Raw genomic sequence first — 19,567 nt, forward strand, 5'->3', positions numbered from 1 at the left:
TTATGGTGGGCATATCCCTTATATTTACATCTCGATGTTGACAGGTATTGTAATTAGACAAGTCATTGTATAGCGACGGTTAATATATAGCTTTAAGGGGCTACTAATTTTGACCTTAAAATGGTGCTTTTAAAAATTGCTCTGTTAAACATCATTTGGGAAATATTTAAAAAAAGAAAAAAATTCTAAGGGGGCTAATAATTCTGACTTCAACTATATATATATATATATATATATATATATATATATATATATATATATATATATATATATATATATATATATATATATATATTTAATAAAAGTAAAAAATATAATGCACACTATAATATTGCGAAATAATATTACAAATCAAATGAACTATTTTTACTATATAATTTTTTAAAAATTATAATTATTATACTAATATAATTTAAAATGACATTTATATCTATGATAAAACCCTGATTGTTCAGCATGATCCTCACATGATCCTTCAGAAATCATTTTAATGATCAAATTAAAATTACTCAATGCATTTTCAGTGTTCCTTTAAAAAAACAGCCTTCATTTACAAACATTAGTAACATGTCTATACAATCCCTTTTGACTGATTTAACTGTTTATTGCAAGGACGAGATTGAGCTTAATATAAAATCTAAAAGATTATAATGAATTAGAATAACGGATTTTCTAATTCATTAGATAATGATGAAGCAGGAAAAAGGATACTTGAAATTAGATTCACTGCAGGCATTTCCTGATAGTGGTTATGAGAATACTGAGGCCAGTAAGTAAGAATTCCCACATCTAAAGCATGACCTTCACGCTTATAAAAATACATACATAATTCAGAATGAATATATATATTTGCAGAAACACTGCTATAAAATGTCAGCTCCAATTTGCATCAAAAACTGAAGATGCTCCCTGAACAACTGCTGACTGAATAACATTAAGATATTGTGGGACTTTTAAAGGGGTCATATTATGCAAATGTCATAAACCAAAAAAAAGTCTTCACAGAATGTGTCTGTGTAATATTTTAGCTCAAAACACCTCACAGATCAGAGCTGTAATATCTCTTTTTCGCTAAAAACTTGTTTGTCTCTTTAAATGCTAATGAGATGTTCCTCCCCGCCATGCTATTCAAAAGTGGGTGGAGCCTTTACAGCTATTGCCTCAGACATAACATGTCCACGACACCTTCCTTTCGTCCGTGAATCAACCCCCCCATACCCCTCCAACCCTCCCCCACGGGCTGAAATAACCCTTCAACATTGAAATGCTCTTATTTATCCGACCACATTGATGAGTTATATTCATACCTGGAGAATTCCATCTCCAATGAACAGAAGTCCAGAAAGTTCAGCTGCGAACGCAAGAAAGAACAAAAGTATGAACAAATAAACAACGTGCTTTTGCGTACAAGAGACGAAAGAGTAAATAAACCGCTTACCCTTCTGTTCTTTTGATATTTTAGAAATCACAACAGGGATCTTGTGTTCGGCGCCACCCTATGAAAAAATAATAACGTGAAGACATTCAAAGCCTTGCAGAAGAGAGAGAGAGCTGAGTGACGGCTGAAAGAAACGGCGCAATCACCTTGATGCTCAAACCAAACCCTCCGATTGTCTGCCGACGGATCGTTACTGTTCTTTCCTGCACACAATCAAAGCAAACACGTCACTTTCATGCCACAGAGTCTCTGTATGCTGAAAAAAAGAAACTAGTTTACCTTTCAATTCAATTTGGTCCATGGAAACTGAGTAGGTACTTAATTAATTCTAATTGCCTCTTTCTCATGTCGATTTCCCCAGGGGGAAAAAGGCACCATGCCAACAATGCCAGTAACTTAATTAAAGGGCAGCGAATACAATATGATCTGTGTAAAACAGTGCAAAAACCGCCATCTACTGTAATGACAGTGATAGATGCAACAAGGCAATCAAAATACCCTGCTGCAAATGCACAGGAATATACACTACCTTACAAAAGTCTTGTTGTTGATCCCAGTTGTAAGAGTAACAAACATGACTTCTAGTTGATCATTTGGAAAAGAGGAAGAAGGTCAATTTTTCAGATGAATCTTCTGTTGAGCTGCATCAAAATCATCACAGATACTGAAGACCTATTTGATCCTGCATGGACCCAAGATTCTCGCAGATATCAGTCAAGTTTGGTGAAGAAAAAAATCATGGTTTGGGGTTACATTCAGTATGGGGGCGTGCAAGAGATCTGCAGAGTGGATGGCAACATCAACAGCCTGAGGTATCAAGACATTACATTACAAACCACAGGAGAGGGCAAATTCTTCAGCAGGATAGCGCTCCTTCTCATACTTCAGCCTCTACATCAAAGCTCCTAAAAGCAAAGAAAGTCAAGGTGTTCCAGGATTGGCCAGCCCAGTCACCAAACATGAACATTATTGAGCATGTCTGGGAAAAGGTGAAGGAGGCATTAAAGAAGAATCCAAAGAGTCTTGATGAACTCTGGGAGTCCTGCAAGAACTCTGTTTTTGCTATTCCAGATGACTTTATTAATAAGTGATTTGAGTCATTGCAGAGATGTATGGATGCAGTCCTCTAAGCTCATGATGGAGTCACACACAATATTCATTCTTGTTCCACTGCAGCATGACTTTATATTCTATACTGGACATTATTTCTGTTAAGTGACAACACTTTTGTCTAAGCAAAGTCAGACCTTAATGTCCTAATCTAATAATTCAAAATCAAGACATGATCATAGTTTATTGTGGTGAAATAAGAGTAATCTAGAGGCCTTTGCCTTTCAAATAAGCCACCTCTGATACCAAATGATCAACCAGAAGTCAAATTACTTGTTGTTCCAAAAACTTGGATAGGCGACAAGACTTTTTTGCCAGGTAGTATACAGTTGAAGTCAGAATTATTACCCCAATTTCTGCCTTAAGAGTTCACACTTAGCTTATGATTTATACAAAGCTTGTTTGGCATGCTGTCCCGGGAGAGAGACCTGGGCTCAAGGGCTACCCCCATTCGCAGGGCAAGGGGAGATTGAGCTCAGGTCGATCTCAAAACTCCCCCGCTGCTGAGGCTAAGGTGAACTTCCTGAGAGTACGACATAAGAAAAAAAAAAAGATTTAGGCTTATTTTCATCTATAATAAAGAGCAGGGGTCACCAAACTCGGTCCTGGAGGACCCGTGCCCTGCAGGTTTTAGCTCCAACTTGCCTCAAAACACTTGCCTGGGTGTTTCAAGGATACCAAAGATCTTCATCAGCTTGTTCAGGTGTGTTTGATTAGGGTTGGAGCTAAAATCTGCAGGACACCAGACCTCCAGGAAAAGGTTTGGTGATCCCTGATATAGAACATAATGTGGATGGTGGGAGGAAACAGGGGAACCCAGGGGAAACCTTGGCGGACACGGGGAGAACATGCAAACTCCACACAGATATACCAGATGGCCCAGCGAGGACTTGACACCATTGGTATTCTTGCTGTGAGGCAACAGTGCTAGTCATTGGGCCACCGTGCCATCCATTCTGGATAAAGGTGGAAGAAGGGGAGGAGGGGGGTTTCTTCCAGACGAAGTTAGTTATAGAAAGGAAATGAGGATACAAATATACATATATATAGTGACTTGGGATCCTTTGATTGGATGATTGGATGATCATGATTAGCTAATTTGGGTCAGCTGGGTCAATCATGAGCAAGTGCTCCTCTCAAAATTTAATATTAAACTTCTTTTACTGGAAGACATAAACATAAAAGTTTATTAACTCATTTCTAATAACTTATTTATTTTATCTTTGCCATGATGAAAAAAAATGTGTTCTAAAAATTTTGACCTTCAACTTAAAACTTAAATTTTAAATTAAAAACTGCTTTTATTCTAGCCGAAATAAAACAAATAAGACGTTCTCCAGAAGAAAAAATATTATAGGAAATACTGTGAAAATTTTCTCTGTTATACATCATTTGGGAAAGATTTAAAAAAGAAATAAAAATTCACAGGAGGACGAATAATTCTGACTTCAACTGTATGCTCTGGGTAGCGCCAGACTGTTTCAGACAATGACGCTAAAACAAAAGAGCGGAGGTTAACAGGAACACACATAAAATCAGTCAAAGCAAATTCCTACAGGCGTGAGGACACATTCCAGAGCTGCATAATGACTCAGACTCTTTTCTTCGCTTGCAGCAGGATATTGTGAGGTAACGCCGTAGGGTATGTGCTGTATTTATATCACCGGCTGCACAAATATTTCAACGAGTAAAGCGTACAGGTGTAATTAGCAAAGCTATTGAAGCAGATATTAGTCAAGTATGATGAAGGATATGAGAAGCTTTTTATTGTTAGGAATTTAGTCTAAACAAAAGCTTGGTATGGTTGTCTGTCTGTCTGTCATTCCCTATCAATCCATCCATCTATCCATTCATCTGTCTGTTTTTCTATCCATCTATCCATCCATCCATCCATCCATCCATCCATCCATCCATCCATCCATCCATCCATCCATCCATCTATCTATCTATCTATCTATCTATCTATCTATCTATCTATCTATCTATCTATCTATCTATCTATCTATCTATCTATCCTGTCTGTTGTTCTCTATCAAACCATCCATCCATCCATCCATCCATCCATCCATCCATCCATCCATCCATCCATCCATCCATCCATCTATCTATCTATCTATCTATCTATCTATCTATCTATCTATCTATCTATCTATCTATCTATCTATCTATCTATCTATCTATCTATCTATCTATCTATCTATCCTGTCTGTTGTTCTCTATCAAACCATCCATCCATCCATCCATCCATCCATCCATCCATCCATCCATCCATCCATCCATCCATCCATCCATCCATCCATCCATCCATCCATCTATCTATCTATCTATCTATCTATCTATCTATCTATCTATCTATCTATCTATCTATCTATCTATCTATCCTGTTTGTTGTTCTCTATCAAACCATCCATCCATCCATCCATCCATCCATCCATCCATCTCTCTCTCTCTCTCTCTCTCTCTCTATCTATCTATCTATCTATCTATCTATCTATCTATCTATCTATCTATCTATCTATCTATCTATCTATCTATCTATCCGTTCGTCCGTCCGTCCGTCCATCCATCCATCCATCCATCCATCCATCCATCCATCCATCCATCCATCCACCCGTCTGTCTGTCTATCTATCTATCTATCTATCTATCTATCTATCTATCTATCTATCTATCTATCTATCTATCTATCTATCTATCTATCTATCCGTTCGTCCGTCCGTCCGTCCGTCCGTCCGTCCTTCCATCCATCCACCCACCCGTCTGTCTGTCTGTCTGTCTGTCTGTCTATCTATCTATCTATCTATCTATCTATCTATCTATCTATCTATCTATCTATCTATCTATCTATCTATCTATCTATCTATCTATCTATCTATCTATCTATCTATCTTGTACAAAAAAGTTTGCCATTTTTATGAATTTGCTTAAAAAAACAGTTTTTAAATCCTTTACTTTGAGACTGTGTCTGTTTTATACAGGATCTTCACAGAGTCTTGCAGTAGTCTAAAGACTTCACCATATTAAATCTTATTTCAGGCTGAAACATAAACAGTTAATGCCATGGTTTTTTACATTAAAACATTTTGAGGCTATGTGACTAATCCTTTTCATCCTGCGTGTATTAGAACAGAAGATACAGTCACTGACATGCAAACAGCACCAGATCGTGTTGTTGAACAGCTGTTTCGCCTCATCGCTCATTTCTAATGTTTACAGGATCCGATTTGTAATGCAGATTGTTGAACTCACACTCGAGTAGAACGGCTCTCCGGACACACAGATGACGTCTTGCTCTTGAATGGTGAGAATATCTTTGGCCAGGTGCAGACGGATATTGAAAGGCTCCTCGCTACCATCCTGAAGCAGATAAATCCCAGTCTTTGTCTGAAACAGCCAAAAGAGTCACACAAACATCTGTAATCCTCGCTCCACAACATGCTGTTAATTAGCCGTGAAATTGATCGTATGATAAATAGCGAGAGCTGGTGTTTTTGCGGAGTCACTTCTTGCCTGGCGGAGATGCAACTGAGAATTAAAGTCAATGCGGAATATGAAGGGGGGAAAAAACTATTGCGAGGCCATCTGGAGTTGGTTATTCATTTATGGAAGATGTTTTGCTTCTCGTCCAAGCGGCCGCATCAGTTATCTATCCGATTAAACATCTTCACACTGCGCAATGTCATAATGACTGATGAAGCTTTTTCAATACGTGACAAACCGTCTACGACAAATGGATAATGAAGTCCAGATGCTCATGAATACATTGTAATGTGATAGACAGGCTTTCAGTAAATGTGGCTCCGTATTTATTCTCTGTTCGTCACTTCTGTAGATAAACGTCGGAGAAAAATTACAGAACAGTCATGTAGCCATAAGGCTTTGTAAGCACTTTCGCTTCGAACTGCCTTGTAGGATGTAATTTTCAGTAATAAAACGTTCGTGCCCTACAGTAATCGTTTAAAGTAAAACAGATAGGAGGAAAATGGTACAGTCTTTAAATAGCACTTCAGTTATGGGTGTTTTTTTATTCTGAGAACTCTCAATTTTGGCCCTGTGGACGTGAAGGAAATCATTTCTCTTTTATCACATGTTATACTCGCTTATTTAGTTCATTTGCCCACTGAAATATCCAAATACGTACATGCCTGTGAGCAGAATTCAGTCATTTTTGAAAGATGTGAACATTTCAGTCACATATTAAATGACATTTTGGGGCCTATCATACACCTGGCGCAATGTAGCGCAAGGCGAGGCGCAATAATCTTTTGGTAGTTTCAGCTTGGCGCAAGAGTCATTTTGAACGCTGTTTAAATAGCAAATGCATTAGCGCTCATATGTGCGATTTTTCATTAGAACAAAACAAACCCGGTCTAAACTCCAGCACAGAGGTGCGCCTCGCTTACACACTGCTTAATACGCACAAGAGAGCAATAGGCAAATATCTTTACATATGAAAAAATGTTAATATTAAGGATATATATATAGTATATAATAAGAATAGATATAGAATATAAATATAAAGGATTACAAAACATATTATTTTCTAGCCTACATAAATATGAAAAATCACTGCTTTAATGTCTTCTTCATCTCGGGAGGCTTTTTCAGTTCATTCATAACAATTTGCTTTTGTATAATGTTATTATTATTAGCAGTATTATTTATTATATCCATATTTATATTTGTTTTATTAAAAACAAGCTTAGATTTGTCCACCTGTCAGGTTTTGGACCATATGGGGTACAGCATGTGTTTTAGGATATAACTCAGGTTTTTGAGCACATTTCGTTATTATTGTTCGTTTTTTTGTTTGCTGGAAATTAAAACTGAATTTAGAAATAGTTTTGAAACGAATATTTGCGCTTAACAAACAAAATTAATTATTTAGACTAATTGATGTCTGTGCGTAAAGGTTTCCCTATCCAAGAGCCAAAGTGAAAGTAGATCCATTATCTCTTATTCTCACGCAGTAGATGCTCTGTTTAACAGTTTTCTGTAAAAAAAAAAAAAAAAAAACTGTTAACTGTTTACTAGTTCTGCTCATTTTTTCCACTTAGACTTACTTTACGTCCTGTAAATAGCGAATGCGCTTTTGGCGCGACTCAGCTGGCTCTTAAAGGGAATGGGAGATGAGACTCTAATTGGTTTATTCTTAAAACACACCTTTAACTCATTAAGAAAATAAACTCAACCCTTTTAGACCATGCGCCATGGCGCAAAGCGGATTTTCCCGTCCTTAAATTAGCAAAAATGCGTTCTGACACGCCCTGAAAGCGTTTGCGCCCTGCGCTTTGCGCTCTGCGCATGGACCGTCAAAATAGAGCCCTTTGTGTTTAATAGTAAGTTAGACAAAGGTTATTATAGTTAAATGTGATATACATACATTAGGACTTTATTTGCATTAATCGCTGTTTTGTTGCTAACACACACTTAACTAAATGATTTAAAATGACCAGAAACAACACAATTCTTGAGTATTTTTTGGGACAACTTAATTATTTTATGTTCAATCCACTTACATTTATTTTAGATTAAGTTAACTTGATTTGTGTTGGGACAACATGAATGAATACACCGTAGAAAATAAATATGTAAAATTTACGGTAAAAACAAAACGGCAGCTGTGGTTGCCAATATTTCACCTTTAAAAATACGGTACAAACCGTAAAAGTAATTTCTCATTTTTACAGTAATATGCTGTATTTCATTAATTTATAGAGGTAATATGTCTGTATTATGAATTACGAACATCTACACATCTTTAGTTACAAAAGTTAACACAGTCATATGCAGTTGGTGATGAGAAAGTTGCATAATGAACCAATGCTCATCACAAACAACTTTTCCTTTATAAGTATAGTATAGTATAGTAACACCCATAAAATTAAAGTCATGAAATAAACATTGTTTATCAATATTAGATAATGTACATGACTGGTAGGGAAACAACTAAAAAGATCCATATTTATGTCAACAAAAGCATAAAAAGTGATGTGCCATGCTGGGAATTATGGGAAAGTCAATTTACGGGTAATTTACGGGCCGTATTTAACCAGGTTACGGAATTTTACTGTAGCGTTTTTACAGTGTTGAAATCACAGCCAATTTTACAGTGTAGTGTGGAATCTTGCATTTACAGTGTTAGCAAAAACACAGGAATTATTACACTAAAAGTCCTATATATACCACATTTAACTATATTAACTTTTATCTAAATTGCTATTAAACACAAAATGTCATTTAATTTTTTTTAAATTTTTCCTTCGTCCACAGGGCTAAAACTGAAAGTTCTCAGAATAAAAAACACCCACAACTGAAGTGCTATTTGAAGACTACAATTTTCCTCCAATCTGTTTCACTTTAAATGATTACTGTAGGGCACGAACCTTTTATTGCTGAAAATTACATCCTACAAGGCAGTCCTTACGGCTACATGACTGTTCTGTAATTTTTTCTCCGACATTTATCTACAGAAGTGACGAACAGAGAATACATATTGAGCCACATTTAAGCCTCCGACAGGACACTTTTTTTAAAGATTTGTTTGAGCAAGCTGCTAATGGTCTAATCTGATTCAATGGTTTATGCTAAGCTAAGCTAAAAGTGCTCCCGCCAGATCTGGAGATCGGCTGAATGGATACAAAAATAGAAACTCTAGGAGAGTTTAAAAATAAGCCTATTACTATTTTTGAATCCATTCAATCGATCTTCCAGGAGTACTTTTAGCTCAGCTAGCGTAGCATAAATCATTGAATCAGATTAGACCATTAGCATCTTGCTAAAAAAATGTAAAAAAAAAAAAAGTTTTGATAATTACAAAAACAATGAAAGTAAGAATTTAATTTAAAAATACAGTTACAATACAGTTTGTAAAGTAATATTTTATGACTCAAATATTACATGAGAGACTCACTGGAGCTTTGTTTACCAAACTAGAAATTACACAACTGGATTTGCATTGTTAACCTTCAGTTAACGTTTTATTGTATTTGTATTATGTTATTAAGTTATTAGTTCTGTCATTCAACATAAATCCGCAGATTTTATTTCAAAATCCCGCGCAGCAAAAGTCCTGCAGACTCCGTCTGGCCCTGTATATCACTAGAAACTAAAATAGTAACTTTATCATACCAAAATGGTGAATCAAATTAACCTGTATTACATTAAACTGACTTTGAATCTCATATATACAGGTGAAGTCAGAATTATTAGCCCCCCTTTGAATATTTTTCTCTTTTTTAAGTATTTTCCAAATGATGTTTACCAGAGCAAGACATTTTCACAGTATGTCTGATAATATTTTTTCTTCTGGAGAAAGTCTTATTTGTTTTATTTCGGCTAGAATAAAAGCAGTTTTTCATTTTTTAAACACCATTTTAAGGTCAAAATTATTAGCCCCGTTAAGCTAATTTTTTCTTGCCTAATTACCCTAACCTGCCATGTTGACCTAATTAACCTAGTTAGCCTTTAAATGTCTTGAAAAATATCTAGTCAAATACTGTCATCATGGCAAAGATGAAACAAATCAGTTATTAGAAATGAGTCAAAACTATTGTTTAAAAATTTGTTGAAAAAAATCTCTCTGTTTAACAGAAATTGGGGGAAAAATAAACAGGGGCGCTAATAATTCAGGGGGGGGGGTGCTAATATTTCTGACTTCAACTGTAAGTTAATTCATTTTAATAAGTTACATTTTCGGGGTGGCAGAGTGGCTCAGTGGTTAGCAGTTGCTGGTTCGAGTCCCGACTGGGTCAGTTGGTGTTTCTGTGTGAAGTTTGCATGCTCTCCCTGTGTTGGCAGTGGTTTGCGGGTGCTCTGGTTTCCACCTCAGTCCAAAGACATGCACTATGGGTGATTTGAATAAACTAAATTGGCTGCAGTGAATGTAAGAGTATATGAGTGTTTCCCAGTACCGGGTTGCGGCCAGAAGGGCATCCGCTGCGTACAACATATGCTGGAATAGTTGGTGGTTCATTCCACTGTGGTGACCTCTGATAAATCAGAGACTAAGCCAAAGGAAAATGAATAAATGAATGGAGTTAAATTGTCATAATAACCAATTGGCCACATATTCTTACAGTGCATTTTTCATTAGCCAATTCTCACACAATTTAAAGTAATTATTTTACACTTTCTGCTCTTGTCTAACAAAATCACATCTTAACTAAAGAAATAACACCTCATTTGTCATATATTAAAACGGTTATTTTGAAAACCAACCCCAGTAATAGATTCACAGTGAAATCTCTTGCATTAACACCATTAGGTGTATCTACAACATCCTATCAAACCTGATAAATATTTAAAATCACATTATTATTTAGTGACTTCTATTCAGACATGTAAACATATTCCAGCCTTCCTAAAAACGTCTTGTAATTCAGACAAGTCTAAGTGCAAAGTCTGTAAACAGTTTAAAAATGTTGCTCGATGCATATTTAATAATGCCACAAATATGTTATCCCCCCTAATATCATATTATTTCAATTCAACTCTCTACTTTAAAATGCTGTATGCAACATATTGTCTGCATTTTCACTTGTCAGCATTATATATCCTGTAAATTTATATATATATAAACAAAAATAGTCTCCAGGGCCCAGTTGTGTTAAAACCAGTTCCTATGATGGCCAAATTGGTTAGTAAGCAGCTGCGCTCATAAAAAAAAAGAAGAGATGTGGATTTTTCTGTCGAGTCTGGGCATCTGCATCACTGCGCTTTCTTGCAAAGTCAGTCAAATACTTTACACCAGGATAAAATTTATTCCATAACTTCAGTTGCTAGGACACATGCTTGATTCTGTTGCCATGGAAGTAAAATGTCAGCCATTTTTAGTGTACCCTTGAGACTTTCACTCAAAATATGCTCTGACATGGACTTTGTCTATTGCAGAAGTACAATTACCGTCGGGAAAATTGCATTAATTTGCCGGTAATTTGCAAGAAACGCCGTCAACATCATTGTCAAGTTAAATTACATGAAGCTCTAAAATAAAAACACCCAAACATAATTCTAACGTCATTAAAATATGCTTTTCTACTGGAAAAAGAAAAGAGCTGACCACATTGAGCTGAATCCTGCGCTTCATATTAAAAAACAAAACAAAAAACAGCCAAACAGAATTCTTATGTCATTTAAAATGTACATTTCACTAAAAAAAAGAGAAAAGAAGAAAGAGAAAAGCTGACCACATTGTGTTGAATCTTGCACTTCATATTTAAAAACAAAAACAAACAAAAAAAACAGCCAAACATAATTCTAACGAGATTTAAAATATATTAAGAAATATAAAGAAACAGAAAAAGCTGACCAAAAAATGTTTAAAATGTACATTTTACTAAAAATAAAAGAAAGAGAAAAGCTGACCACTTTGTGCTGAATCCTGCGCTTCATATTAAAGATAAAAACAAAAAACAGCCAAACATAATTCTAACGTCAATTAAAATACATTTTCTACTAAAATAAAAGAAACAGAAAAAGCTGACCACATTATCATGAATCTTGTGCTTCACATGAAATAATAAAAAAACACCTAAACATAAATCTGACATCATTTAAAATGTACTTTTCTTACAAAAAAATAAAAGAAAGAAAAAAGTTGACCACATTGTGTTGAATCTTGTGCTTCATATAACCATACCCCCCCCCACACACACACACACAAAACATCCAAACACAATTGTTACAGCAATTATAATGTACTTTTTTTTTTTTTTTTTTTTTACAAAATATAAAAAAGAGAAAAGCTGACCACATTGTGTTGAATCTTGTGCTTCATATTAAAATAAAAAACCAAACAAACCACCTAAACATGATTCTGGCAACATTTAAAATATATTTTCTACTAAAATAAAAGAAACAGAAAAAGCTGACCACATTATCATGAATCTTGTGCTTCACATGAAATAATAAAAAAACACCCAAACATAAATCTGACATTATTTAAAATGTCTTTTTCCAACAAAAAAAATAAAAGAACGAAAAAAAGTTGACCACATTGTGTTGAATCTTGTGCTTCATATAACCATACCCCCCACCCCCCCCCCCCCCCCCCACACACACACACACACAAAACATCCAAACACAATTGTAACAGCATTTATAATGTAATTATTATTATTATTATTATTTTTACAAAATATAAAGAAAGAGAAAAGCTGACCACAGTGTGTTGAATCTTGTGCTTCATATTAAAAAAGAAAAACCAAACAAACCACCTAAACATGATTCTGGCGTCATTTAAAATATATTTTCTACTAAAAAAAAAGAAAGAGAAAAGCTGACCACATTGAGTTGAATCTTGTGCTTCATATTAAAATAAAAACACCCAAACACAATGCTAACACCATTTAAAATCTATTTTTCTATGGTTTTCTATGGCTTTTTGACTATCTTGTTGCATTATTTGTGCATCATGTTTGTAGTTTATTTACACTTTTCACCCACATTTGTAGTTCTAATTGAATTCATGTCCAACACGCAATGTACTGTGGCCAATATCAGTGGTTAGAGTTTGGACGTTTCAACACTTCGAATTTTTACCAGAAATAGTAAACCGTCCAGGAACCTTTAGCAAACTCTTTTCAACATACTATGATTTGGGACATATTAATTCTATCTTCAAATACTATTTACGATGGATAGTATGCGAATCGAGCTAGTGTTTGACATCCGTGTTCTATAGAGTGAATCTGTTGTCTGTTGAATAACTTTGTTTCCTCGCCTGCAGACAGGGGAATTAAAGCAATCGTTTTTGACCTAACATCTTTGTTCCTCTGTAAAAAAAAAAAAAAATTAAGTTAACCACAGTTTGTTGAACCTTGCACTTCATATTAAATAAAAACCCCAAAAAACCCACAGAGAAAGAATTCTAACGTCATTAAAAATATATTTTTGTACAAAAAAAAGCTGACAACATTGTGTTTACTCCATATTTAAAAAAAGCACAGCTGTGTTTGTAAACAGATAGCAACACCTCTGTCTACATACACGAGACTTTCTTCCTCGGAGCGCTCATTAATCTTCCACACATAAGCGCTCGTCCGTGTCCCCATTTCTCAGCCCAAAAGCTATTAAATCTGTGCTCTCTGCATTCATAGTAGTCCTGCATCCCATCCCAAAGCGCATCAGTATAATGCAGGACCCGCTGAACGTCTTGAATTTTAACATACTGGGGGGGAAACAAACCAGAACAGTCGAGCGGACGATCAATATCTTTCGGTAGGCGATAGATGATGATGCATAGGACGTAAAGCACAGTGAATCTGTAATTATCACAGAATAAATCCAAGCAAAAGTGATCGAGGCCACCGATTAAGTAAATGCACGGAGTTAAATATTGATTTGAGTTGATGTAATTTGCCTGTGAGGAATCTGTCAAATCGGCCAATGTCATTTTCACAATAATTCACGATTAACGCCAGCTGTGTTTCTAGAGCACAAGACAAAATTGGATTCTCCTTCAAAATCAGTTTGTTGTTATAATTGGTGTATATTTGCAGTGTTAGGGTAAAAACAATGCAAGCACATTTACATTTAGTCATGAGAGAGAGAGAGAGAGAGAGAGTATATACAGTATACACAGTATATACAATTTAAAAACAATATCATTCATAAAACCATAAAAAAATAGTTTTATCTTATTCCCGGTCAAAAGAAATATTGTTGTCTTCCACAAATACAAAGCCCTTGTTAATTCACCATTTTCTTTCAAACTCAATTCGTCATTGTTCATTCGATAATATTCATGTTCTAAACGAATTCTTGATTCTACAAAAGCTTTAAACAAAATAATTACATTAACTTTCTGATCTTCTAAGTCAGCTCTGTATGCCTTCCAGATAGCTAATTTTGCCTGGCCGATTAGAAAGTTGGAAAAAGTACAAATCTCTTTTTTTTTTTAAAAGAGTACTTGTGACCATAAATAAACATTGCATTTGTAAAATTAAGTCCTAACCTGCTAAAAAATCCTCTTAAACATATTAAAAAATGGCAATAATTTACGAAATTCATAAAAAACATGAAAAACATCATCAAGTTTTTTACACACAGGACAGTAAGAAGAATGTGAAAGATTGCATTTAAACAGAAACACTCTTGTTGGCAAAGAACAGTGCAAAATTTGACATTGCAAATCTCCAGACCTTTTTGGAAGAGGGTTTTTGTATAGTAAACGCCGAGAAGACGAGAGAGAGTGAGAGAGAGAGAGAGAGAGAGAGAAAGAGAGAAAGAGAGGAAGAGAGAGAGAAAGATAGAGTTTCAACAGGTGGTTTGTCAAGCCCACTCATGAAATGTGCTCTCTTGAAACACACTACATAAATGCACAAGGTATTTTTTTTTTTTTTTTGAAAAATTGTACAAATGTGTTAGGTGAAAATGTGCAAAAACTGCTGCAAGTGTTGGTTAAGGTGTCAGTTGTTTTCTAAGGTGTCTAAGGTGTGTTTTCTTGATAATTCTCAATAATAAGTACACATTATGTAATTACTTTTTTGCAAGTAACTAGTAAATTACTTTTTCATTCATTAATTTTCCTTCAGCTTAGTCCCTTTATTCATCCGGTGTCGCCACAGCGGAATGAACCGCCAATAACACAGGAAACACAGGAACGACGTGGGGTGACGACAAAGCACAACTGAGAGAATACCGGACCAAGACTAAACCAAACTAAAGCTGCGGTCACAAAGCTGCTGCAAAAAAGGGGCGGGATTAAACAAGATGATTTGACACTAATAAAGTGAGTGATTGGGCCATATTTTAAACTTCTGTCCAGAGAGGTCATGTTTTGATCATCGATTGGTCTCACGCAGTCAAGTGATGCGATTTTGCAGGTCAGAGTTCACCAAGCTTGAACGTTCCAAGGCAGCGATCTGCAAAACTTGACACACAACCTTGCGTTTCTGGTCTGACACATTCGCGTGTGTATGAATAGAAGTCTATCGGGAGAAATGTGCAGTGTGGTTAAAGCTTACGGGATATAAATACACAGAGGATGATTGAACTGATTACAAACAGGGGTGAGACACAGGTGGAAGTGATGAACATTAGCACATGGCGGGAGCTAGAACTAAAGGGTCACATGATGAAAACAAACATACATGGAGATTGAAAACCTGAGGAAGTTCACATGGGGAAGGTCACATGACGAACACATGGAACACAGGATCTGACAATATATATATATATATATATATATATATATATATATATATATATATATATATATATATATATATATATATATATATATATATATATATATATATATATATATATATATGTATGTATAGATAGATAGATAGATAGATAGATAGATAGATAGATAGATAGATAGATAGATAGATAGATAGATAGATAGATAGATAGATAGATAGATAGATAGATAGATAGATAGATAGATAGATAGATAGATAGACAGATGATAGATAGATAGATAGATAGATAGATAGATAGATAGATAGATAGATAGATAGATAGATAGATAGATAGATAGATAGATAGATAGATAGATAGATAGATAGATAGATAGATAGATAGATAGACAGATGATAGATAGATAGATAGATAGATAGATAGATAGATAGATAGATAGATAGATAGATAGATAGATAGATAGATAGATAGATAGATAGATAGATAGATAGATAGATAGATAGATAGATAGATAGATAGATAGATAGATAGATAGATGATAGATAGATAGATAGATAGATAGATAGATAGATAGATAGATAGATAGATAGATAGATAGATAGATAGATAGACAGATGATAGATAGATAGATAGATAGATAGATAGATAGATAGATAGATAGATAGATAGATAGATAGATAGATAGATAGATAGATAGATAGATAGATGATAGATAGATAGATAGATAGATAGATAGATAGATAGATAGATAGATAGATAGATAGATAGATAGATGATAGATAGATAGATAGATAGATAGATAGATAGATAGATAGATAGATAGATAGATAGATAGATAGATAGATAGATAGATATGTATATTTACATACATCCAGTATTCTTCAATCGCCCTAAAATGAATATACACTGCAAATACAGAGATATCCAATGCTAATACTTAATGCTGGTTAAATTTTACTTATTTAAAATAAGTTAGAACAACACAATTCTTATGTTTTTTTTTTTGGGACAACTTCATTGTTTTATGTTCAATCCACTTATAGTTGTAAAAGCAATTAAGTTAACTTCATTGATTTGTGCTGGGACAACATAAAAAGAATTGTGTGGAATCCAGCATTTCTTTTACAGCGTGTTGTTTGAGCTGTGCCCTTACATTTACAAACATGAATTCACATTTCCTTCAGCTTGAGGATTATTCACTGCACACTTTACTTTTGGTGTAAAAAACAAACAAACAAAGAAACAAACTAATCTAAATAACGTAACATATTGTATATTATATTTATATTGTATGATATTATTAACAAGTAAGCTGCATGGGCTCAGAAAAAAAAATCAACTAATGCAATCGTAACCCAATACATTACTTTCTTTAAAAAGTAACTACAGTAAGGCCTAATCCTAATTCTACCCATTAGCCCTTCCCCTTACCCCTCGTTTTGCGCATTCACGCCAAGTGATAGGGGTGTCCCAGTTCTCTTTAGCTTGAAAGCATAGGGCTAAGGGGAAGAGGTGAATAGCCCTTCGACCGAAGATTTTTCAGGACAACACTCGAAACCAAGGGGTCAGAAAATTTACCAGAATACAACAGCAACAATGGCAGGATTGCTGAACCTGGAAGTAAGGAGAAAACAAAAATAGAATTGGGATTGGGCCTAAATACCACTTTGAAGATACTTTTAGCAGCGCAAGATTGTTATATATTGCTTTTAAAAGCAACTTTTGTCTACACTGCCTATTTATAAGGAAATATCCTGTCATGAGCCTGCCTATTTGTTTGCAAGCATGTCTACCAAATAATTACAATGTTTTAACCACTGCACCTGCAGAACTTAATTAAAAAACAAGTTTTATACATTTTCATTTTAAATGGATAGGACAAAAAAAAGACCATTCTGTTTATCATTAACTCACCCTTTTGTTTCTATTGTTTTGCTGAAGGCAAAGACATTTTGAAGAATGTTAATATTTTGCGTTCAGTAAAATAAATAGTAAATAGATGTCAATAGTTACAGGTTTATAAATATTTTCAATATATCTTCTGAATTTTATTTTTGTGAACTATCCCTTTAAAAACATTGATTCCTTAAATTAATCTTCTTAATTTCTATGTGTACACTGTATTATTATGTGTATGCTCAACGTGTGGGTGGCAAAAAGTTTTTAAGTTTAAGTGAATTCCACTTAAAAAAACAAAACAATAAATTATTTTATTATTTCAATTTCTGGATTGATTTACGCAACAGTGTTGAAATGGACAAAGAGGACATTTCTGACCACTGGAAGGTGCTGTTAACCATTTAAAATCAAGAGCTGTTTAATGTATGTACATATGCAATAAGAAAAGGAAAGGAAATACAGTTGAGTACAAAAATTATTTTCAACGCATTTTTAAAAATAATAGACTTAATAACTAACAGATTTCTTTGGTCTTTGCCATCATAACAGCACGTAATATTTTACAGCTTAGTTTGCAAGTCTTCAGCTTAAAGTGCAGTTTAAAGGCTTAAATGGGTTAGCAATAGAGGTTTATTCTGAAGCCAATCATAAAAATACAACTTTTATACAAACTTCAGTGTAAAAATAAGATTTTACAGAAGAAAATGATCATTTGAAATACTGGGAGAAATGTCCTTGCTCTGTTAATCATCACTTGGGCAACATTTGAATAATACATACTAATAATGATCATTTTGTCTTCAACTGTATATGATCTAAATGACACCTAAATCTTAACATATTTTATATTGTATTTCACAATAGGGTATTTACCCAACTTTCTCCAATGGATCATAATCCTCAGTCTGATGTCACGCTGAGTTATTGCTGTCAAGCGTTTCCCAGAATGAAGCTCTATAGAGTGAATCTGTTGTCTGTTGAATAACTTTGTTTCCTCGTCTGCCGACAGGGGAATTAAAGCAATCGTTTTTGACCTAACATCTTTGTTCCTCTGTGGAAAGTCAACAAATCCATTTATTTGATCGATGCATTCCTGCCTCCCTCAACAGCTTCACCCGGCCTTTATTTGAATAGAGTTTTGTTCAACAAATAAAGCTGAAAGGTGTCTGCTACAAGTAACACAAGGACCCTTTATCTGAATCAGTGTTTCAATGTAGAAAGTAAGACATGGGTTGTTGATGTGATGATGCATTTTCACTTTCAAACATGAGAAAAAATTAATATAATAAGTATTATCATCAAATAATACAATTAAACCTAACACGACTTCCAACAGCAACCTAATATTTCCATGTGGTCTCCCATCCAGGTATTGACCATTTCTCAAGGTCCCAAGTTCTGTCGTTACAAACATAGTTTGTTAATTTGCCATTTCACAAATTCATTGTTTCAATGAACATTCGCAAACTGCGTCGCAAACTTGAGCACTTGCAACTACACCTCTGGAGCTGTTAGGAACATAGTTCCTGGCTGTGTTCTATTCCCACTTATCCCCCTATGCCCTATTCATTTAGAACATTCTAAAATTCAAACTTGGAATGATTAAAAATAGAAAAGCATTAAAGTCATCTCTCTTAGGTGTAATTTGCTTTCAAATTATTTTTACAGTTCAGTTTTAGCGATCTTCATGTTTACAATTGCGCTCTCTCTTTGCGATGCACTTTGAAAACATTGATGTGATTTTAAACACAGCCGTGGCTCATGACGAAAGCTTTATGGGACCCATTATTTAAAAGCGGAATTTACGTTACGTTTCCAAAGCTTGTGAAAACAAAACACATAGCACACGTTAATGCTTTTAATTTATTATTGAGAATCATTGAGTTATTTATTGAGTATCTGAATTGTATATGACATGGGCCTGCTGGTTAGAAGATTTCTGTAGTGGTTTGTATGTGTCAAACTGTAAAAG

At 34.6% G+C, this 19,567-nt stretch overlaps 1 protein-coding gene across 1 annotated transcript in view; it reads right to left on the bottom strand.

Moving 5' to 3' along the window:
* The window catches only part of sntg1 (syntrophin, gamma 1), a 140,272-nt gene that overhangs the window by 44,202 nt on the left and 76,503 nt on the right, over nucleotides 1-19,567 (bottom strand). Inside the window, exons 4-7 of the mRNA XM_087310142.1 lie at nucleotides 5,797-5,931; nucleotides 1,585-1,641; nucleotides 1,439-1,496; nucleotides 1,308-1,351 (exon numbers count right to left, since the gene is read on the bottom strand). Coding sequence (XP_087166268.1) covers nucleotides 1,308-1,351; nucleotides 1,439-1,496; nucleotides 1,585-1,641; nucleotides 5,797-5,931 — 294 coding nt within the window. The remainder of the gene's footprint in view (nucleotides 1-1,307; nucleotides 1,352-1,438; nucleotides 1,497-1,584; nucleotides 1,642-5,796; nucleotides 5,932-19,567) is intronic.

This window comes from Danio rerio, chromosome 24, assembly GCF_052040795.2.
Source record: "Danio rerio strain M-AB ecotype USA chromosome 24, GRCz13ab, whole genome shotgun sequence".
In the NCBI taxonomy this organism is placed as follows: Eukaryota; Metazoa; Chordata; class Actinopteri; order Cypriniformes; family Danionidae; genus Danio; species Danio rerio.